At 44.7% G+C, this 23,287-nt stretch overlaps 1 protein-coding gene across 4 annotated transcripts in view; it reads left to right on the forward strand.

Moving 5' to 3' along the window:
- Positions 1-14,360, forward strand: part of USO1 (USO1 vesicle transport factor) — a 49,804-nt gene extending 35,444 nt beyond the window's left edge. For all 4 annotated transcript variants that reach the window (XM_074993817.1, XM_074993819.1, XM_074993818.1 and 1 more), the window contains 10 exons: positions 507-625; positions 1,182-1,363; positions 2,278-2,399; positions 2,792-2,930; positions 5,828-5,991; positions 6,752-6,841; positions 7,855-7,944; positions 9,575-9,667; positions 10,843-11,058; positions 13,396-14,360. In XM_074993817.1, coding sequence (XP_074849918.1) covers positions 507-625; positions 1,182-1,363; positions 2,278-2,399; positions 2,792-2,930; positions 5,828-5,991; positions 6,752-6,841; positions 7,855-7,944; positions 9,575-9,667; positions 10,843-11,058; positions 13,396-13,479 — 1,299 coding nt within the window. In that variant the 3' untranslated portion in view covers positions 13,480-14,360. The remainder of the gene's footprint in view (positions 1-506; positions 626-1,181; positions 1,364-2,277; positions 2,400-2,791; positions 2,931-5,827; positions 5,992-6,751; positions 6,842-7,854; positions 7,945-9,574; positions 9,668-10,842; positions 11,059-13,395) is intronic.
- The last annotated feature ends 8,927 nt before the right edge of the window (positions 14,361-23,287 follow it).

Here is a 23,287-nt window from a genome sequence, read left to right on the forward strand (position 1 = left end):
AACTCATGGGAGTCTTAGCATGAAGAATCTCACCCTGGTAATCTCACAGAACTGGGCAAATACTTCTTAATTTCACTGAACTGTAGTGTTAAATATACAGCTGTGAAGAGGAACTTAATCCAGCTGACAGTTAAGCACTGTGTACTGTCTAGCGGTAATCAGTGTCTTCAAAAACTTTCACTAGTGACATAAGAAAGAGAACTGTTTGGATACAGAAAACCTTTTAAGTATTCCATTGAGTTATGTGGGCATCAGACTTGAATAGCAATGTATGTACATGTTACACAGATTCCTGAAAACAAGCTGTGTGTCTGAGCAGTTTCGTTTAACATGCCAACTAATATTACTAATTAAGTTTGTGGTTTTAATGAGTAAAGAAATTGGTTTTACATGTTGGATTAAGCTCTTAAATTGTTTAGGCTGAGGATACCTATTGACAGGGAAAGATACGATGTTTTGTGTGTTGTGTTCTTGAAATGTTTAAGCTTCCTTAGTAAATGTTCCAGCTCACAGGGCAGATAGCCGAAAACCTTGGAGAAGAGGAACAATTAGTTCAAGGACTGTGCGCGCTGTTGCTGGGCATTTCCATTTATTACAATGACAATTCCCTCGAAAATTACAGGAAGTAAGTGTGGGTAGGACTAACCAAAGACTCTGGGGGAGGTAAACGTTTATGTGCAGGCTATCAGCTGTCCAGAACTAGGAAGAAGTCTCTAAGTGAAAGACAACACAACCTATTCTATTGATGTTCTTAGTGTAGCATCCCTTTCTCCCCTGCTTTTAATTTATTCATTACATGAGGGGATACATATGGCTCAAAAATGCGAGATGGCTTCTCAGTGTTAACCAGCTGCGAAAAGTCTGTGCTAGAACCCTTAGAACAAAACATCTGAGCCATTTTTACCAAGAAATACAGTTAGTACGTTCTTCAAGTATCCTTTCACCTGTGGCATGTGAACAACGGATATTGGCAGACTGAGAACAGTCAGCTTCCCAGTGCCAAGAAAAGCCTGTCTGACAGGGGCAGAAGGAATGGTTACAGATATTTTCCTGAAGAACTAAGTGCTGTTTGGAGGGGAGGTAAAAAAAGATGGTATTTCACTCTTCTCCTTTTTTTTTTTTTTCTTCCCTTGGCACAGTCCTGGCTGGTGCACAGTACTAATTATATCTTTTTGTTTTAGAGAGAAACTAAAACAACTGATAGAGAAGAGGATTGGCAAGGAGAATTTCATTGAAAAGCTAGGTTTCATTAGCAAACATGAACTGTATTCCAGAGCTGCTCAGAAACCTCAGCCTACTTTTTCTAGCCCAGACCACATGATGTTTGATCACGAATTTACTAAACTGGTAAAGGAATTGGAGGGTGAGATACGTTACACTCTTTTATTTTGTCACTTGCTGTGCGCTTCAGATGGCCATGATTCAATTACCAAGCGTTTTGAATTTAGCTTTTTAAAGGTATGATCAAATCTAAAAATCTCTAAGAGATGTGAGGGTTTCTTATGTGTATATGGGTCTGATCTGGAGTGTTATGTCCGTTCTGGGCACCACATTTCAAGAAAGATGTGGAAAAAATGGAGAGGGTCCAGAGAAGAGCAACAAAAATGACTAACGGTCTAGAAAACATGAGGGGAGAATGAAAGAATTGGGTTTTTTAGTTTGGAAAAAAGAAGACTGAGAGGAGACTTGATAGGAGCTTTCAGGTACTTTAAAGGATGCTACGAGGAGGAGGGAGAAAAATTATTCTCTTTAACCTCTAAAAATAAGACAAGAAGTAATTGGCTTAAATTGCAATGAGGAAGATTTAGGTTGGACATTAGGAAAAACTTCCTGTCAGGGTACTTAAAACACTGAAATAAATTGCCTAGGGAGGTTGTGGAATCTCCCTTATTGCAGATGTTTAAGAGCAGGTTGGATAGGCATCTCTCAGGGATGATCTGGATGGCACTTGGTTCCGCCATGAGGGCGGGTGACTGGACTTGATGACTTCTCAAGGTCCCTTCCAGCTGTAGCGTTCTGTGATTCTGTGGTTTGCAGTTCAGATATTGTGTGTTAATGCTCTATTGATCAATGGATAGAACTTATCCTGAGTGTTGAGACAACCTGCCCAAATCATGTCCTAAGAATTAGCTTGATGTCTAGTCATTTCAGTCAGCGTGAGTGATCAATAAACAGATGGAGCCTGTCTGGCACAGTACGATTTTGTAAAACAAGGAGGATGTGAGAATACACATGCGTTAGCTTCATTCTGAATAACGTAGGCTCCATTTTTGACAGGAATCATAACTAAGGCTATTTACAAATCTAGCGAAGAAGACAAACAGGAAGAGGAGGTGAAGAAGACACTAGAACAGCATGACAACATTGTGACTCACTATAAGAAAGTCATTAGAGAGCAGGTAAATATGAGCTGTAATAAACTCCTACAGTCACATGTATTGTTGGGGAAGAATCATGTTATCTGGCTTTTTGGGGAGGCTGGAATGGAATCCCAAATCAGATATCACAAAGCATGGAAGAGGCTTTCCAGCTCAGATAACCTGGGAAAGTGTCAGGCACCATAATAATTAACAGTGCAACCAGTTCTGCCTTTAATAAAATTGGAAGCTTATCTGTGCAGGAAAGCGTTCCACAAGATACAGAGCACTGCACGTGAGAAAATCTTCTGTGAGTTGATTAAACTGCTTGATTCTATTGAATTGATCTGATTGCTTTGCAGCACATCTCCCTGTTGATTCATTTTTCTATAAAAAATTAAGCAGAATTCAAAATATTTTTTCCCCCATCACAGGATCAGCAGCTCGAAGAGTTGAAGCAGAAAGTTAATACTTTAAAATCCCAGAATGAACAGCTTCAGACAGCAGTTACGCAGCAAGTGGCACAGATCCAGCAGCATAAGGACCAGTATAATCTCCTTAAAGTACAGCTAGGTATACCCCATGAGAACATTGAAATCCATCATTGCTTCACGGTGTATGTCCAAAACACTGTGTACTTCACGGCAAGCAATCAGCTTCTGCAGAAACCAATGCTTTCCAGTTTCAGCAGCATGCTTGAATTCACTCACTTGAAAAACTAAAAAAATGCAACTATAGAACAGTCATTCTACCAGTGTCTTACTTGTTAAGTTAAAGAAAAATGTCAGTTTGTAATTTTTATATGCCTCCTAACTTCTAGGCCGTTTCTACACGTGCCAATTTCTCCGAAAGTGGCATGCTAATAACTGGCCCAAAATATGCTGATGAGGCATGGATGTAAATTTCCAGTGCCTCATTAGTATAGGGTCACATGATTTGGAGTCCGGAAGAAGAACATTTTCACAAAGAAGGGGTCTCCAAAAGGAGGATTTCCTTCCAGAAGATCCCCCCCCCAGTGGTCGCGCATCTATGTGCTGTTTTGGAGTCCAGAAGAGCTTCTTGTGAATTCCAAATCATGTGACCCTATGCTAATCAGGCGCCAGTAATTTACATCCACACCTCACTAGCATATTTTGGGCCATTAAGTGGCATGTGTAGAAACGGCCTTACTGATGAATATTTTGTGTGGATAACTGATAAGTACATTAGAAAAAAGGGAAACTGATGGATTGCTTTTAGCCACAGGCATCTGGGAAGAGGTTTCTTCAGCGGGGTCAGATAGGAGATAGTGGGAAAGCTCTTCTCTCTGCCGTGCCACTCCTTGAATTCTGACCTCCAGAGCTCTCCTTGCTGTACTGTCTGAACATGTTAGACAAAGGCGGAGGAGTTCACAGACAGCCACCTTGTGCTGCTCCTTTTTCATTCTTGTCGGATGCTGTTTTAGAAGAAGTACCCTTGGCCAGCAGAGAGAAGGCGCCTTTTTAATGAACAGCTGTGAAGTGCACCGGTTTCATTTGTCCTGAGGTTTCACAGTTCATGTCCCTTTGAAATGAATGGGGTAGTTTATGCTTGTCAGAGCTATTGTCTGGCTGTCTGTAGCTGAAGGAAGAAAACACCGTACTCATTCACATTTGGAAGCCAGCCTTGGCAATCAGACACTAGAAACGTGTGAGAACATGAAAGACTGCATTTTGCAGCCAAATTGCCCAAGCCAAGGATTCTGTTTCCGCTGCTGCAAAAGGGCAAAAAATGAGACATTGGATAGGGAGACCCAATGTTGCTGAACAAACTAGCAGGATACAATACTACTGGATGGTTTCTGTGTGGTTATCATGTCAAGTGTGGTAAAATTATTCCTCATAATGAACAAATCAAGGTATTTGAATGATTTTGTCTGGTTAAAAACATTAGGCCTTATTATCACATAGTGATATTATACCTAAGCCTGTTTTTGTGGCAATTAGTGGGTTGAAGAGCTACAGCAAGCCTTGTCTTACTAGAGACTGGCTAATGGCGCCAGTTGATGTCTTCAGAGGAATCCTAGAAAGAGTGGAAATGCAGAACAAATTGGAAAATGGCAGAATTGCAAACTGTGATACATAAATCTACTTCTGTAGCAAATGAGTGGGGGATAGTTAATGTGACGCCAATGCATTAAAGTCTCCAGAGGTGATCCTGGCAATTACAAGCTGAAAAGTCTAATTTCAGTACCAGGCAAATTGGTTGAAATGTAGTGAAGAACAGAATCCTCAGACACATGGATGAACACAATTTGTTGGGGGAACAGCTGTCATGGCTTTTGTAAAGGGAAATCAAGGCTATGTCTACACTGGAAGCATCTGTCGGCAGAACTTACTGTCGACTTTCGAACCTCTGTCGACGGATTGCATCAACATACAAGTTGCTCTGTCAACAGAGAACTGCCAGACTGCACTGCCCTCTAGTGCCAGAAAGCGGAATGGCAGCTCTGCAAAGAGGGCTGCTCGGCGACCGGAAGCCGTCTCTGTTGACAGATGTGTGTACGCTGCACTTCTGTCGACAATACTCTGTTACTGGATTGTTATGCCTCAGATTTTTGAGGGATAATACTATCGAGGCAAATGCAGAGTTCTGTCCAGAAGCTGTTGACAGAATGCTTTAAGGGTGTAGACGCTCCCTGAGTTATGTTGATGGAAGGCCCCTTGCATCAACAAAACTCTCCAGTGTAGATCCAGCCATGAATTCTTTGAGGGGTCAGTAAGCATGTGGACAAGGGGGATCCAGTAGATAGTGCACTTAAATTTTCAGAAAGCCTTTGACATTGTCCTTCACAAAGGCTCTTCAGCAAAGGAAGCGGTCATGGGATAAGAGGGAGGGCCCTCTCATGGGTTGGTAACTGGTTAAAAGATGGGAGACAAAGGGTAGGAATAAATGGTCAGTTTTCTGAACCCTAACCCAGTTTTCAGAAGAGTGAGGGAGAGCTAGTGGTGTCCTTCAGGGATCTGTGCTGGGACCAGTCCTGTTCAACACATACATAAAATGATTTGGAAAGGGGTTAAACAGTGAGAGGGCAAAATTTGCAAATGATACACAAGAAAGAGATGTTGGCATTGTTGTGTATAATTCTCTGAAAATGTCCACTCATGCAGCGGCATTCAAAAACCTCAGTGTTAGAAATTGTTAGGAAAAGGATAGCTAATAATACCAAGAATATCATATTGTCTCTTTATAAATCCATGGTACACCCACATTGTGAATACTGTGCGCAAATGTGGTCTCCTCATCTCAAAAAAAGATATATTGGAATTGGAAAAGATTCAGAAAAGGGCAACTAATGATTAGGGGTCTGGAATGGCTTCCCTCTGAGGAGCAGTTAGAGACGGGCAGCCGTGGAAAAGAGAGGGCTAAGGAGTGTGTGTGTGTAGCAGATGTGTAAACACAACCTGTGCTATTAAGTTTTTAATACTAATTTTCAAATATCTGGCCATTAGGAAAGGACAGTCAGCATCACAGTTCCCACAGTGATGTGCTCCAGATGAATGGCATACAACTGGAAGAAATCAGCAAGTTGCGACAGGAGATAGAAGAACTGAAAAACAGGCAGGAAGCGTTACAAGGACAGCTGAGAGAAAAGGATTCTGTGATTGAAAACTTGGTAAGAAAGTGATTGCTTTGGAAGGACTTTCAGTACAGAGTTGCAGTGCTACTTGAAACTATTACCTGCATGATGCTCTTCTCTCTGGACCTGTCTACACTAGAAAGACAATGGTTTGTTAGAACCAGGTAACCACTGCAAACAGCTAATATGGCTTGAATTGTTTGTGCAGAGCTTTCTGCCTCCAGCTGTGGGCGTAATATTCATTTGGCAGTTCATCTGTGCCAGGACTCTGAGACAACTTTTGAGTGATAACAGAGGCGAGAGATGCTAAGAGAGACGAGACATCTGAAGGAAATTTATTGTAAAGATTTCAGATTACCCAGAGAGCGATCGAAGGAAGTACAAAAACTGCAGAATGTTTGACAATATTGCTCATAGAATCACACAATACTAGAGCTGGGAGGGACCTCAAGGGGTCATTGAGTCTCGTTCCCTGCAGTCATGGCAGAACTATGTTGAATTTGTACATAAAATGTAGTTTTTGAGAATATGGATAACAAAGGTGGGAGCTGTTGGTGCTTAGGGGAAAATGTTTGATTTGATAGCCCAGGAGCGGGTGTTTATGCGGATTACAGATGAGGTTGAGGCAGCATGTAACAAAACAAAAAAGCCCTCAGCATTTGAGGCTACAGAAATTGCTAATATATTGAATCAGAAGATGATGAGAGGATGCAAATCCCAGAGGAAAGGAAATCCACATTAACCGGGAAGAGAGGTGGTAAATCTAGTTTCGTGGTTGCTTTTTCTCTCGTTGCAGAAGTCTTTGCAGTCAGATACAGGAACAACCGAGCAATCATCACAAATAACTGCATCTGCTGGACTGGAACTTGCCAATGAACTACATAGGGTGAGTTCTTGATGCACTGACAGATGCTGAGGTCAAACTTCCTCTGTTTGTAATGTGGGAATAATTGTGTGCAATCACCATAGAGCAAAGCTGCCTAATATGAATAGTAATGGTGGAGGATGGGGACATGTTTGTAGGCCAAGTTCCCACCATTGACTGGTAAGGCTGGTGACTACTTAGACTTCACGTGCTGCTCTTTGTAACCCTGGAGCATCATGAGTGTAAATCCTGAAAAGAATCACAAAAAAATGTTGAGCTGAGGTGAATTAAGCCATTGGAGAAAGTTAAACTGCGATTCTGAAGATGCCTGACTGCCTATTTGCAGTTCTCTCACATTCTGCTATGCGTTATAAACATACAGGGTTTTGAGCACTTTCCACCAGAATAAAGAGCACCTCTATTAGGAAATGACTGATTGAAGAAACTTGCCTGGCTAAGAGTATCCCGCTCTTTTTTTTTATCCCAATGAGAAAGCAAATTAACCGGTGCAGGACTTGGATTGAGAAATACTTTATCGAAGATGACTTGCATTGGACAGTTTCTGCAACGTAAATTAAGATGCACTTAGAATAGCCCGCAGAGTTAAAAAGATGTGTTCTGAGAGAGCTTAAAAAAGTAACGAGTCTCAAATAGGTGATGAAGTTTTGCATGCCATACAAAACATGGGGCTACTTAAAAATTGCACGAGGTTCTTAAAGGTGCTGGGATCGTACTCCTGAGGTCTCTGTCAGCGTGCTTAGACAAGTGGCTGCTGTGGAATTGGTGACACATGCCTGTGACTAAAGGTTTTGGAGCAATTTATATAGCGGGGGTGCTGAAAGCCATGAACCAAACTGAAAAACCAGCATATGATGGAAACCACTCCAAGCCTATGCCTGTCCTTCCTCCCATAACTAATTGAAATAACATGGTATATAATGTGTGGCTGCTACTTCACATGAGAAATTGAACTTCTGTCCTTACTTAAGTCACTGGTTAGAGAAGTTGAAATCTGCTGGATTTTTTTGACACAGGAGCTAGACGCCTTGAGGAGCCAAATACAGTCACAGTCTGCAGACATTGCTAAACTTCAGGCTGAGAAACAGGAGCTGCTACAACAAATGGTAATGCAGTAAGAGGCTTGCCCCCTTGCCCCCTCCTGGATCTGTTGATTAAACTGCAGAAAAATGTTTCTCGCTCTTTTTTCACTTTGTTGTCATTCATAATGAGACGGGGCTTGTTCAGAACAAGCCTGATGAAAAGCGCAGTTATGAAGTAGAAGTGTTTTAAACCTTCAGTGCAGAATTTTAGAGTAACGTAGCACCATCTTCATCAGGCCGAAAGCATAAGTAGAGCTGGACAACATAATGAGGAAGTGCCCAGTCCTGGGCACGGGTAGGCTGTTTGTGGTATCCAGTCCATGCTGGACTGATCTGGGATAAATCCTGAGTTGCTCAAATCCCCTTTGTTAAACACACGTCCTTTACATAGTGTCTCTGATGTCATTTTGGTGCCGATTATTAAACATCAATAAACATTCTGTTCTCAATATATTTTCATACACATTAGGCTAAATTACCTTGCTAACACTTAACTGGTACCTCCTTGTATATCTGTTTTTAGTCATCACTATCCTCCTCCTCATACAGCCCAGCTGTTTCTTCATTACTTTCCTATCTTCCCTTATTTTGGACTACACCTGTCTCATTCTTACGTATCTGCTGCTCATGGCCTTGGGGTTACTGGTTAACTTGTCCTGCTCAGTCAGTATCCATCCGCCCTAGTCCGTTTTCCTAGGAGAGTTTGCGTATGGCTGGTAAATCACATATGTCAGTTTGCTTTGCCCTGTTAGCCATGAATCCCCTATAGATAAGACATAAACCAGCTTGATGATTTTTTACAAGCTTTGAAAGCACTGACAACCAGACACAGGCAGAAAGCAGGAAAGTTCCATTTTACTTTTCCTTAAGACTGTTAATTTTATGCATGCACGCGCGCGCGCGCGCGCACACACACACACACACACACACACACACACACACACACACACACACACACACACACACACACACACACACACACACACACACACACATTCTCTACCATTATTTTATATACATTTATCTGACACAATTGTACTTCTGTTACTTCTGCGGTTGGAAGTCGGAAAAGAGACATAATTTATGGGAGTAACCAAGCTGGAGCCTGTTGAAATTTGTTACAAGAGAAGCTGGGTGGCTGGGAATTTTAAACACGCTCTTCAGCAACAGAAATCCCAGCTGCTGTAGCTGATCTCATTCAGCATTTGTTTGTTCTGCACGCTGGTGCATATGGCAGTGTGCTGCCTGGTACAGCTCTCCTGGCACACTGGCCTGACAGCATCAGCACTGCACAGGAGTTTGCCGTTTGTTTTAGGTGTCCCTTTCTTTTATGGTTCCCCTAAGAACACCTTCACTCTTCTCTCCTCCAAGGAGAGCCAGATGTATAGTGCAACCTCATAGCTGTAAAAGTCGTGTCAGCAACACCTGCTCTACTTAGCACCCTGACTGGCACATGGTGCCAGGGACTAAATGGCTCCTCTGATGTGTCTGCTGTCTGAGTTGTGCTTCCGGAGCGCCAATCTGGCTGCATCTCAGCAGCCTTCATCGTGACATAAGCTTTAAGCCTACAGTTTGATGAGCTACAGCTTAAGTTGACCATTGTGTGCGTGATTGAAACATTAACAGTTCCTGATGTTAAATATCTATTCCACAGGCGACGGGTTCAGTTCCTGGACGGGGCGACAGCAATGCAGCAAAGAACAGCGAATTGGAGGGCCGATTGTTGCAGGAGATAAAAGAACTGAAGGTTGGTCACTGGTGAAACACAGAACCTGAAAAGACTGCACGCTCAGTGTTCCATTCTGATCACTACTTAGTGAAGTGCTTCACCATTAAAGGTGAATTGCCCCGAGTCAGGGGGAGGGGTTGGTATTACAAGGTATTGGTAACTAACTTTTTTTAAAACTCTGTCAGAAAAACTTAAGCTTTTTCCTGCTGTTTTCACATTAGAAATTCAGTTCTTGTGTGTCCTGACAGAGTTGGTTTGGAGAGCTTGAGAAGTGACCTCAGGGATCAAAACAAACCTTCCACAACTGGGAATAGGAAAGAAGGTTTAGCCATTAAGAAAAGAGAGTTTTAACGTCAGTGATGGGCAAACAGCAAGCTTGTTACCACAAGACTTAACACTCTAAGGTCTCCAATGTTTGAAGAGTGAGCATGGGTCCTCAACGTTTCTTCAGAGACAATCAGAAGAAACAGGGCAGATAGCACTTGCTGCTCCTGGACTTGGGAAGTTAAGATGGTGCCTGCATGCTTAGCGTTTCAAACCTTCCTTCAGCATCAGAATGCAGAGAAGCCAGACGGAACCTAAAAGCGTCTTCCAGGACGTCTATAAGCTGTGTTACATGGCTGGGGTTGTAGTTGAAATAGCAGTCCTGGGTTGCCACGGAGATGGACATCAGGACTTGTGTGTGACTGGCTGTGGAAGGCTATACACACCTTTGACTCCTTTCAGTCTCCAGAGTTTCTGCCTCTCAGGTTCCAGCTATGAGGCCTTGTGTCCTTACTCCTTGGGGTGGAACCCGGCAATTGTCCCGCTCAGCAGGGTGCTGGCTGCAGCCTGTTGTTTACCAGGCACATTCAGCTCCTTGCACGTCTTCCCTTTTGGGAATTGTGACTACTGGTGAGCACCAAGTCCCAAAGCAGCCTTCTTAAAGCACCGTATTGTTTAATCTCCACTCTCTGGGCCATGCTGCTTTAGCTAAAGGGCCTGCCGTTAGTTTGACGGCAGTAGCAAATTCATCAATCTCCGCATGGCCTAACCCCTAATGAGGGACAGACCCCAGCGCAGGGGTTGAAGCTCCTGGCTTTGAGTGGGAAGTAGAGGCAGGAATGTTGAGCTGTCACGAATGATCAGTTGAAGGACTTGAGTGAACTGCCTGTCTGGGATGTTGACTTTCCTCATTTTGTGACTGTTACCAGAATGAAGTTAAAGGTCTTGCTGAGGAAAAAGCATCCCTAAAGCAGCATCTGGACTCAGTCAACAGTACAGTTGCTGTCTTGAAAGAAGAGAAAAGCAAACTCCAGCGAGAAGTTGCTGAATCTAAGAAAGAACAGGACGACCTCTTGGTGCTTCTCGCTGATCAGGATCAGAAAATATTTGCCCTAAAAAACAAGCTCAAGGAACTTGGTGAACCGGTAAGATAAGTGTTGCGTGAAGTAAGTTCCAACACCCAAAGCTGGTACAGAGTGCCCAGTACCGACTGCCTGTGCCTGCAGTCACTCACAGTGTCAGCATTTGATAAGCTAGTGGGAGTCGAAGCAGCCAGTAGGGTTGGCAGAAGTTTAAGCTGTAAGTAAACCAAATGCACAGCATGGGGAGGGGGTGGTGTGTGCTCTTAGATCATGGCCCAAACTGGGTATTAACTGTGGCCAGACATACCTTCTCCCCCTCCCTCCCACGTGCACCCGGTACAATGAGCGTGTGACCACCTCTCCCTGCAAGGGCTATGCGACAACCGTGCCTGCCTCTTTCTCCTGGACGTTTGCAGGCTGTATTGCATTCTCCAGGGAGCTATCACCATTAGAAAGCTAAGCCCGCTCAAAAAGCTGCAGCCTGCTTACTAAATGGAATGGCCCGATGGGAGCAGCAGGGGCCTATGATTGGCACCAGCTTCCAGAGATCTCAACTGGAATTTAATGAGTTGGTTGTAACATAAATAGCTGAATAGCTTCCAACCTGATTGCTTGTGGCTTTCTCGCCCTGGCACATTTTCTCCGCTAAGATAGACAGGGTCACCCTCGGTTTTGAAACATGCTCTCCACAGTGGATTTTGTTCACCCAACTGGATACGTTACAAGGTCCATCTTTTTTTCTCTCCTCCCCCCCAAGCATGTTCTTTAAGAACCAGGCAGTGAAGCTCATGGACCAGGAATAACAGCTAATAGCAGTCAGCATTTGCCATCACATGCAGCCTAGAAAATAGGTCCAGGTAGCTCCTGTGTGCAGAATCCTGTCTTGGTGTAAAAGTTGTCCTTGAAATCAAAGCCTGGCTGTTCTGGCCTCCACCTGCGAATGCACAGGTCCCCGTCACACCTGCAATAGTACAGGTAGAAACCAGCAAGCACATGTCCCAAACTGCTCTCTCAGGGTGCTTCACTCCTGACAAACCCCACCATAATCTACAGCTGGGCTTGTGCATCAGACCATGTCACTCTGCTGCTGATGTGGGTGGTCAGATGACTTCTGGTTACATTTTCTATTTCCAAAAACATGATTCTGGGATGCATTAGCAGGAGTGTTGCAAGCAAGCCACGAGAAGTCATTCTTCTGCTCTTCTCTGCACTGATTAAGGCCTCAGCTGGAGTACTGTGTCCAGGTGTGGGCACCACCTTTTAGGGCAGATGTGGAGAAATTGGAAAGGGTCCAGAGAAGAGCAGCTAAAATGATTAAGGTATAGAAAATATGACCTTAGAAGATTAAAAGAATTGGGGTTGTTTGGTTTGGAAAAGAGAAGGCCAAGGGGGCAGGATAGCAGCTTTCAAATACATAAAAGGGTGTTACAAGGAGGTGGGAGGAAATTTATTCTCCTTAGCCTCTGAAAATTGGACAAGAAGCAGTGGGCTTAAATTGCAGCAAGGAAGGCTTAGGTTGTGCATTAGGGAAAATGTCCTCTTTGTCAGGATGGTTAATCGCTGGAATAAATTGCCTAGGGTGGCTGCAGAATCTCCATCATTGGAGATACTTAAGAACAGATTAGGTAAGTATCTGACAGGGATGATCAAGATGGTGCCTGGTCCTGCCAAGAGGGCAGGGAACTGGACTCGATGACCTATTCAGGTCCTTTCCAGTTCTAGCATTCTGTGAATACAATTCATGTGTTTGCCTAAATCCTCTGCCTCTCCTTGTTGAGAGCTTCCCCTCTTGGCCGTGTTACCTGTTGGCCGTATGACCTGTTTGGCATATCCTAACTCCAGAGGGGTTTGAAAGAAATGCATGGAAAAGTTTGTTCCCTAGTTCTACAAACTGTGGGCTAAGTTGAAATAAAGAGGGTTCAACATTCTTTGGAAAGTTTGTGGGTCATCAAGTTACTGAAGACATTGTAGCAGATAGTGGCTTTATTCAGAGGTTCTCAAAGCACTGCATAGGCGTTAGGTCTCAGCAATCAGTGGGGTAGGTAGCCTCATTTTACTGGTGGAGAAACTGAGGCACAGAGGAAGATTTACCCAAGGACACAGAACTTCCCAGAGGCGTCACTTATTTTCTACGTCCAGATCCCCTGTTACTCCACACTCTCTCTCTTCGCAGGACTGAATCAAGTAACACCCACTGGTCTCAGGAATTGACTTCTTAGCTTTGGTAATCCATGATGGATGGTGCCTAGAAGTTCAAATACTGCTATAAATGCAATTGATACGGTGCTTTTAGATTGCTTTAGGAATGCTTTTTCAGTACTTAGCGGTTGGCTTGGTCTCTGGTTCGTACATCTCTCAAATGTTGCTTCTCTCAAAATGCATTCCTGGCTTTTATTTCAGGTGGAAGATGAGGATGATATGGACTCTGGAGACCAAGGTGATGAAGATGAAGAGGAGGAGGAGGATGGGGAAGAGGAGAACTAATAGTCCTTTAGACTCACCATATGAAAATTAGAGCTTATATTGTAATACAAAATTAAATGAATGCTATTGACCTACAAAGTAAAGCACCCACTTCTGGAAGCAAATGGGGAAATAATGTTCTGATTTTCTGAAGCAAAGTGTTTGGAAACCTTCATCATCAGTGAAAGAGAAATCACTGTTCGGTTAAACAAAAGCATCCCAAGGTCTAATCGTTTAGAAGTCTCTTTAGACACCGTTATGGGGATGACAGTTGCCTTAGTTCCTGGTCATTTACAGAAGTTCTTTGCATTTGTCTATCATTGTGATGGTTTTTGGAACTCCAAGGTGATTAAGTATATATGTATTTGGTTTAACATCCCTTGCATAGAATCATTGCTTCTGCAGTCAGCATGGCGCTAATGAGAACTCCTGGGTTCCTTTTTGGTTGAAGGGGTGGGCTGGGTGAATTGACACTTGTACACACCCCATCAGATTCCGGTTCAACGTTACTAAAATCAATTGAACTGAACAGTGTTGTGTGCCTTGACACCTTATCTGGCTGCACTGCAGTCTGTACCTCAGTGATGCTCCCCAAGGAAACAGAACATTATACAGATAACGAGGAGGAAGTTGCATTAAAAACTTGCAGCAGTCTGGTAGCATTTCTACACTGCACATCTCAATATTTTCTTAAAAAAACACAACTCCGCTGAAAGATTAGAAGTGCTAGCAGAGCGTCATAAGTGATTCCGTTGTGTTCCTGAGTAAAGAAGTGAAAATACAGCCTGATTTATGTAATTTATTGGCTCTTATGCTGAGGAGATGAGAATAGATTTTAAAAGAACAAAATTAATAAACAATGCATAAATTTCATGTTTTGGTAATAAAAATAGATATTATGACCATTTGGTATTTGTTCATTTAATTCTCCTGGCTTGTTTTTCATAGTGTATTTTGCTAGAGGTTTGCCTTTGAAGCAGAGTGGCTTAAGAACATTGCTCTGTCCGGACAGATGGAAAGGATGCTCTCAGAGGAACCAGTTCCCTAGCTCATCAAACTTTTTTTGCATTCTCCCAAGATGCTTTCATAGGCCGTGGCAGTGTGTCACAAACCAAAGTGGGAGAGTTTGGAGCAGGGGAAGAAAAGGGCGGGCTGGTTATTATAAACATTTTAAAATTGTCTTGTGTGTTTTTATTACCTCTTAGGTAACATCTTGTTCAGGGATTGAATTAAAACCATCCCAAAATAAGGTGTTAGGAAGAGAGTTCGCTCTTGCCATTTCTTCAGACTCAGCCACATTGATGTGTGTGTGAGAGGAGTCAGGATCAAAGCCTGGGTGGAGTAGTAGGGATTGTGGGGGTACACACTACGACAGATCAGGAAAGGGATCTTGGAGTTATAGTGGATAGTTCTCTAAAGACATCCACGCAGTGTGCAGCGGCAGTTAGTAAGGCAAATAGGATGTTAGGAATTATTAAAAAAGGGATCGATAATAAAACAAAAGATATCATGCTTCCCCTATATAAAACTATGGTACGCCCACATCTCGAGTACTGCGTGCAGATGTGGTCTCCTCACCTCAAAAAAGATATATTGGCATTAGAAAAGGTTCAGAAAAGGGCGACTAAGATGATTAGGGGCTTGGAAAGGGTCCCATATGGGGAGAGGCTAGAGAGACTGGGACTTTTCAGTTTGGAAAAGAGGCGATTGAGGGGCGATATGATAGAGGTATATAAAATCATGAATGGTGTGGAGAAAGTGAATATAGAAAAATTATTTACCTTTTCCCATAATACAAGAACTAGGGGACACCAAATGAAATTGATGGGTAGTAGGTTCAAAACTAATAAAAGGAAATTTTTCTTCACACAGCGCACAGTCAACCTGTGGAACTCCTTGCCCGAGGAGGCTGTGAAGGCCAGGACTCTATTAGGGTTTAAAAAAGAGCTTGATAAATTTTTGCAGGTTAGGTCCATAAATGGCTATTAGCCAGGGATAAAGTATGGTGCCCTAGCCTTCAGAACAAGGGCAGGAGATGGATGGCAGGAGATAAATCACTTGATCATTGTCTTCTGTTCTCCTTCTCTGGGGCACCTGGCATTGGCCACCGTCGGCAGATGGGATGCTGGGCTCGATGGACCTTTGGTCTGACCCAGTATGGCCATTCTTATGTTCTTATGTTCTTATGTACAGTGTCCTGGGCCCTGTTCACAAATAGGAGAGTTCCTCTGAAAGTTTTTCACATGTAAGGAGTTATTTTAAAATACATTTGATTGTGCTGTTAATTCTTCACTCCACGGCCCTAGAATATGTACTGCCCTACACCAGATCATGTACCAGATCTTGGGGAGCCTTTCCATTTTGAAGTCCACTTTAAATTGCCCACTCGGTTTGCCAGGAAGCAGTGCAAAGTAACGATGCCCCCTCGGGCAGCGGACAAGCACGTGTTGAAGCAGTTGTAACCTATTGCTGATTGCTGTGTATACTGACCTGCAAAATAGCATCAAGACTGCGCTGCTAGGACATCACAAACAGGGCTAGCCCTTGACAGTTTGCTGCTGTTTCTGGAATTAAGCAGAAATTGATGTGTGTGGAGATCTGAGTCCAGCTGTGAGTATCTGCACGTGCTGCACTCAGCTTGAGGCATGACGATGTGACCTGGAGATTTAGGTAGCAGTGTCTGTTGGGCCAGCTTGTGCCCTTTCCTCATCTTATGCTCCCCTTGAGAATAAATAGCACTGCCTGGATAAACTGCCCTCAGCTTCCTTCTCCACCCACTGGGCCTGGGGCAGAGCCTTAGCGCAGTCTGAGTTCAGACTTCGGTTTCCCTAGTGACAGCAGAGTTGATAGTTTCCACGAACCAGCATCACCAAATACAAGGAAGTTAAAAAATTCTGATTTATTACAGTCGCTAATTTCCTGTCTTTAATTCTTGGTTCCCTCCTGGGAAGTGAACTCAAAAAGGGGGGTGGGGCCTGACTCCTCCAGGTTAAACATCAGGTCTCCTGGCAAGAAAGGGCTCCAGTGACGGATGGCTCTTCCGCTGCATTCGAGGCCTTCAAAGGTAGGTGTTTCCCTCAAACTAAAATTGACAGCTAGGAGAAACTGTGACCCAAAATTGAGATGTATCACAATGGAAAGTTCACTTATACCTGGCGCCTGCTCCTTCCTTTTCTCCTCTCCCCCAGCAGTCCCTGACAAGGCCAAGTCTGTCAGTGTCCTCTGCTCCTAAACTCTGCTGGCAAAGGGAAAATCTTTGGATTCCTCTCAAAGCAGGCGACAAGTCCCCTGACTAGGGAAGCAACCGAAAAATAATAATGTAGAGAGATCTCAGAGCTGGAAGGGACCCCAGGAAGTCATTGAGTCCACTCCCCTGCCCTTTCAGCAGGGCCCACCACCATCCCTAGCAGATTTTTGTTTTGATTTATTTGCCCCCAATTCCCCCTCAAGGATTGAGCTCACACCCTGGATTTAGCAGGCCAATGCTCAAACCACTGAGCCATCTTACACCTGCTAGTTTGGTGACCTCGGTACCCAGTTATGTGTTCTAATTTTTTCAGTCCATGGGTGGAATAAATGGTGTGTGCCCCAAGGCATGTGCAGCTGTGCACCCCCAATAGAAACAGACCTCGCTAGCGGTAGGTGTTCTGCGAAGCAGCTGGGCAGCACCTGATCCTCTCCTGGGCAGCTGCCCAAGCGCTCAGCTTACAGGGAACACTGCCCACCAACCTCAATACTGGTACCACCAATACACCTAAAGCGCTTATGGGCAGAGGCTTGGAAAGATTGTCTGCAGCTCCTTTTACCTGGTGGTACCAGTGCTTTAGATCCTCTAAAAGGGCATTGATGGAGCCCCCCACAGGCTCTGAATTAGTGCTTTGGCCCGCGGAAGAGCCAAACGACAACTGGTTAATGGCAAATGATAAGCAGCAGCTCCTGATTTGATTGCCAGTGCAGTGCTCTGGAAGGAGCGAGGCGAGTGTCCCTGAGCTGCCTTGCCAGTGGGACCCCGCCCCCGCCACATGTGGGGATGGACCACTGCAGCTTTCATGCCAGTTCCTCATCCCAAGCTGCCATGGTAGAGATCATGTCCCATTTGCTGGGGTGACACCCATGGTTGGGGGTGGGAAGGTCTATCTTGCATGTAGGGAGGATCTGTCCCTGCTGGTTCCTGCTTGCTCACCGAGCGAGGCCTGAATATTCAGAGCCTAATTTGACAGCTCTTTCCTGAGGCTGCTGTACACAGGGCAATGTTACCAGTGTGTCTGTACCTGGAAAACTTCCGGGGTGGACACCCCAATCCCAGAATAGGCCCAGCCTTTTCCTGGTTTAGCTCATACGGCTTTCAGGTCAGCCAGAAAAGTCAGTCTTACGCCAGAACAGGGGTGGGCATTGAATGGGTGTAACGAGAGGTGTGTGAAGGTACCAGCACATTGAGGCTAGTAAATTTCCCTGTGTAGGCAAAGTGTGAGCTGTTTGCTGTTACAAATGGGCCTTGGACTTTGAAAAGTTCACATTCCTGTGATGTTTTACTGAATGACCTACGAGCAGCAGCAGGTCATACACAGCTCAGCTGCTGACACGCAGCCCAACGACATGGGTCTGACTCCCTCACCCCTGTGGGATTTAAGAAACTCATTGAATTTTCATTGTGGGCCAGCCTCAGAGGCCCCCCGCCCGTTTCCTCAGTGCAGGGGAGGCAGTGACAGCCCTTCTGGCTCCCCCTCACTATTACCCAATGAGGAATGTTGAACCCTACTCAGGTATCACCAAAAGGTCCAAGCTGAGATGGGCCCTCCTGTGCTAGGGGCTGTACAGACCGTGAGCCAGCGCGCCAGTTTAGAGCAGGATGCGGGAGGGGCGGCCCCACCAAATTAATCTCGCGTTAGGGCCACCAAGCACCCAATAGACGTGCACACCAGTTGATCACTAGTTCATTAGCAATACTTCCCAGCCATCCCCCCTAACGAGTGCGGAGTTACCCCTGGGAGCCCGAAGCTGCTCTCTGGAAAGATGTTTCTAAAATAACGCTCTGCAGCGCAGGCACACAGGCGTGATCACAAGCCAATCTGCCACACTGTGCTCTGTCTCCACCATACTGTGCCAAGCCAGGCTGTGTTCTTGAAGGGCCAGATCCCCCTGAGCGCAGACTAAGAGTGAAACTGCAACAATAAAACAAATACAGGCTGAACCTCTCTAGGCCAGCATGCTCTGGTCCGGGAGGATGTTAATCAGCTGGATGTCACATTACCTGGGTGTGGCCAAGTTTCCCATGGCCCCATAAAGTTTGTTTCCAGCCACCAGTCCTGGCTCTCACTGTTGTTTAGCTCTAATTTAACCCCACTTGTCCTCTCAGAGCCCAGTAAGCAGTGGAAGGGTTGGTAATGCTGCTAGACGCTATTAAATATAAAAATAGATGGAGATACACCTAGCGCATAGAGCTGGAAGGGACCTTAAGAGGTTAGTGAGTCCAGCCCTCTACCCTCACAGCAGGACCTATCACCATCTCTGACGGGTTTTTTTGTTTAAAATAAAATAAATCCGTTTGCCCCACATGGCCCCTCAAGGACTGAGCGCACAGCCCTGGGTTTAGGGAGGCACTGCTCCAACGGCTGAGCTCGCCCTCATCTCCAACGGTGTTGTAGTTCTCTTGTCTGCCACCAGTAAGGTTCCAAGGTTGCCAGGCTAAAGCGGTTCAAAATTCGCTGTGCCAAGCAAAGACCTGTCCAGTCATGGCTGTAGGAGTCTTGCACTAACCTCTCCAGCTGCAAGGCCCAGTTGGGTTGGCAGTGGGGACCCAACCTGGGCCCTCCGCATGTAAAAGCAAACAGGAGGTCGGGCTGTTGAGCACAGCCTGCCCTAGTTCAGCAGCCACTGCTGCATTCTCCCTGCCTCCCGAGACTCATCAGTATCACTCATCCAGAGCCAGCCCTAGCCAAAGCTGCTACACAGTGACAGCTGCTAAGGGACAAAAGGCTTTCATGAGTGCAGGCCTGTGGCCAAGTGCCCATGTATCCTCCCTGCCCGCGATGCTAATCATCCATCACCTGCTGACAGACCATGCTCCGTTACGCGGATCTGTCTGTGGGTGGCAGCAGCAGACTAGGAACAGCCTGATGACAGAGTATAAACAAGGTCCTGTGTGGTGTGGTAAGCATAAGGGGCTGCCCAGGCCACCTCCATTTCCAGTGCACCCAAAGCTCCTGCTGGAGTTACGGGGCAGCGTTAGGCCTTCGGTATAGATCAAGCCTGAGTGTGACTGGGAGCTGCACAGCCTTTGGGGCAGGGAGTTTGTGTATAAACAGAGGCAGGGCGAGTACAGTAACAAAAGGCTTGTCATTGCAGGGAGCGAGGAGCGGCTGATGATCCCAGCAGCACCGTGAGGTACTCCAGTCGAAAGATACCAGTCCAAAGGTGGGCTAACAGGGCAGGGCTGCCAGGAAGATTAGAGGCAGAGTTGGGGCATGGGCTTTATACGATCAACAATCGCTAAACGGCTTTAAACTAAAACCCAAACCACCTGATTTTAAAAAATGAACACTCAGAAAGGACAAGTTCTAGGCGTAAGAAGAGAATGCTGGCAGAAGCCCATCACCAGAGTGGCGGCTACCCTGCTTATTACACCCAGTGCAGCATATATGACTACCAGGTGGTGTATGTTATGTGTTTGGTGCAAGGAGCTCCTGGCCCTCAGGGACCACGTATGGGTTTTGGAGGCCAAGCTGGCTGAGCTGGAAGAACTAAGGGAGCAGAGAGGTACATTGATGAGGCCTCCAGGACACAGAGAGGGGTCTCACCTCCAGTCAGACAGCCTCTGTGCTGTTAAGGAGGGTGAAAGTCTCCGGGAAGGAGAACAACCAACAGGAGCAGCAGGGAAACCATCCCATGGTCGGGACCTTCTGTCTATAAATGGTGGTATCAGCTCACACTGAGGATACCTCTTCAGGGACAGCAACGAAGGGTCCTGTGGCACCTTATAGACTAACAGAAAAGTTTTGAGCATGAGCTTTCATGAGCACAGACTCACTTCACCAGATGCTGGTCTTGGAAATCTGCAGGGCTGTTACAGATCCAGACTAATATGGCTACCCCTCCGATACTCTTCAGGGACAGGAATGCCGATTATTAAAAGAGCCAGGTACTAGTGGTGGTGCATTCGATCATAAGAAACATAAACAACTGGATTTATGATAACCAGGAGAATGGCACAGTGATGTTGGCTACCTAGTGTGAACGTTGCTGGTTTCTCAAGACATCTAGATAGACTTCCATGTAGTGCTGGGTAGGAGCTGGTCGTCATGGTAAATGTAGGTATCAATGACCTGGGGAAGGGTAAGAGAGAGGTCCTGGAGGCCAAATTTAGGCTACTAGGTAAGAGATTGAAATCCAGGATCTCCATGGTAGCATTCTCTGAAATGCTTCCAGTTCCATGCCCTGGGCCAGTTAGACAGCTAGAACTACTTCCTACTTCCTAATACTTAACCCTTGTACTCTGAGTGGAGCAAAGGTCATCTAAAAGTCTCCTCTACTTCACTCTGTCTTGGAACAAAACTTCTAGCTGGCTCCAGGAGTAACCCAGTTGTTGCCCTTCAATCTCAGACCTTCTCCACGTTGTCTGAGGTCTTCCTCTTTAGCATTTTCCTTGCGGGTGTCATGTGAGAGCTTGGCAAACTCTGCTGGATGATGTTTTTCTGAGCGTGTGGCCTAGCCATCCCCACTTTCTTCTCTTGATTTCAATGTCAGTTGGTTCTTGTCCTGCTCTGTTCCAAAGCTCCTCATTTGTGATGCAGTCTTGCCATTTGATGCAAAGGATGAGCCTCAGGCATCTGTTTATGAATGGCTGTAGCTTGTGATTTGAAGACTTTTTAGTACACCAAACAGCTAGAACTGCAGGGTCTGAATGCATCGGTGAGACCTATGGTTTAGGGAGGAGGGCTTTAGATTTATTAAAAACAAGGGAAACTTTTGGGAAAGGGGAACCTATACAGGATGGATCCACGCTGCCAAAACCAAAATGGAACCAAATGGCTGGCACTTTAAAAGGTTGTAGAGCAGTTTTTAAGCTAAGGCCTGGGAGAATGCTGACACGTACGGAGGAGCACATGGATCTGTTAGAGATTCTCTGTGCCCTAGTAAAGAGAGGATGAAAGATGATAAAATATTGGTAAGATTTTCTGAGAAACAGTCAAGTGAAAAAGAGTCCCATTCAATCACATTGTGTAATGGCAGACAGCTAAAAAGTGACTAGATTTTTAAGTGCTTATATACAACATTTAGGTGTCCACATAATGAAATGGATGGATTAGAGTGTCATGTATTGAATGAAGGTAGTCATATAATAGACATCTCACAAACTTAGTGGAATGAGGATAATCAATGGGACACATTCATACCAGGGTACAAAATACATCAGAAGGACAGAATAGGTCATGCTGGTGAGGCGGTGGGATTATATGTAAAAGACAGCATAGAATTAAATCAAATAAATATCTTAAATGAAGCAAATTGTACTATAGAATCTCTATGGATAGTAATTCCAGGTGCTAATAAGAATATAGCAGTAGGGGTCTATTACTGACCCCCTGACCAGGATGGTAATAGTGACTGTGAAATGCAAAGGGAGATTAGAAACACTAAAATAAAACACTCTGTAATAATGGGGGATTTCAGCTATCCCCACATTGACTAGGTACTTGTCACCTCAGGACCAGATGCAGAGATAAAGTTTCTCGACACCTTAAATGACTGCTTCTTGGAGCAGCTGGTTCTGGAACTCACAAGAAGAGAGGCAATTTGTGACTTGGTACTAAGTGGAGCACAGGATCTGATTCAGGACGTGACTATAACTGGACTGCTTGGAAATAGTGAATTAATGACATTTAACATCCCCGTGGTGGGAAAAACATCACAGCACTCCAACACCACGGCATCTCATTTCAGAAAGGGGAACTACACAAAATAAGGAGGCTAGTTAAACAGAAATGAAAAGATACAGCGTCCAAAATAGCAAGAAGTCCTGTGGCACCTTATAGACTAACAGATATTTTGGAGCATAAGCTTTCAAAAATGAAATCCCTGCAAGCTGCATGGAAACTTTTAAAAGGTACTATAATAGAGGCTCAACTTAAACGTATTCTCCAAACTTAAAAAACAAAAACAAATAAAAAAACCAGTAAGAGAACCAAAAAAGAGCCACCATTGCGTAACAACTAAACAAAATGAGAAATAAAAAGGCATTGTTTAAAAAGTGGAAGTTAAATCCTAGTGAGAAGAATAGAAAGGAGCATACATATATGTCCTCTTTTCATCTCGAGGCAGGGTGGTTAGCAGCGGTGGTGAGGATCTATGGGCAGTGTATGAATCTGCAGTTTCTCTCATGGGTTATCCATCCAATATTGGATTTGCACAGTCGATTACAATAACCATGTTAGTCAGTTTCTGAATTCTTGAGTCTGAGAGTTTTTCCTCCTAAGACAAAGTTCTTTTGTGTGGCTTGCACATATATTATCAAAGGACAATGTGCCCTGTCATAGCAATCGTCACCACGTATTTCAATCTGATGATGTAGATTCCCAGGATTTTGGATCAATGCTGAACTTTTTCGTGGCATTATTGGACGTATCCTTGAATCTTAGCTTTGGTCTTCCTCTTGTTCTCAACCCACGCGACAGTACACCAAAGAGGATTTCTTCGGGAAGACATTCATCACCCGTACTTCTCACATGACCAAGCCATTGTAATCTTCTGCTGTTGAAGATTGCTAGGAGGCTGGGTATGCCAGATCTTGACAGGACGTCTGCATTTGAAACTTCATCTTCCCAGTTGATAT

This window comes from Carettochelys insculpta, chromosome 4 (genome assembly GCF_033958435.1).
Source record: "Carettochelys insculpta isolate YL-2023 chromosome 4, ASM3395843v1, whole genome shotgun sequence".
NCBI lineage: Eukaryota > Metazoa > Chordata > Testudines > Carettochelyidae > Carettochelys > Carettochelys insculpta.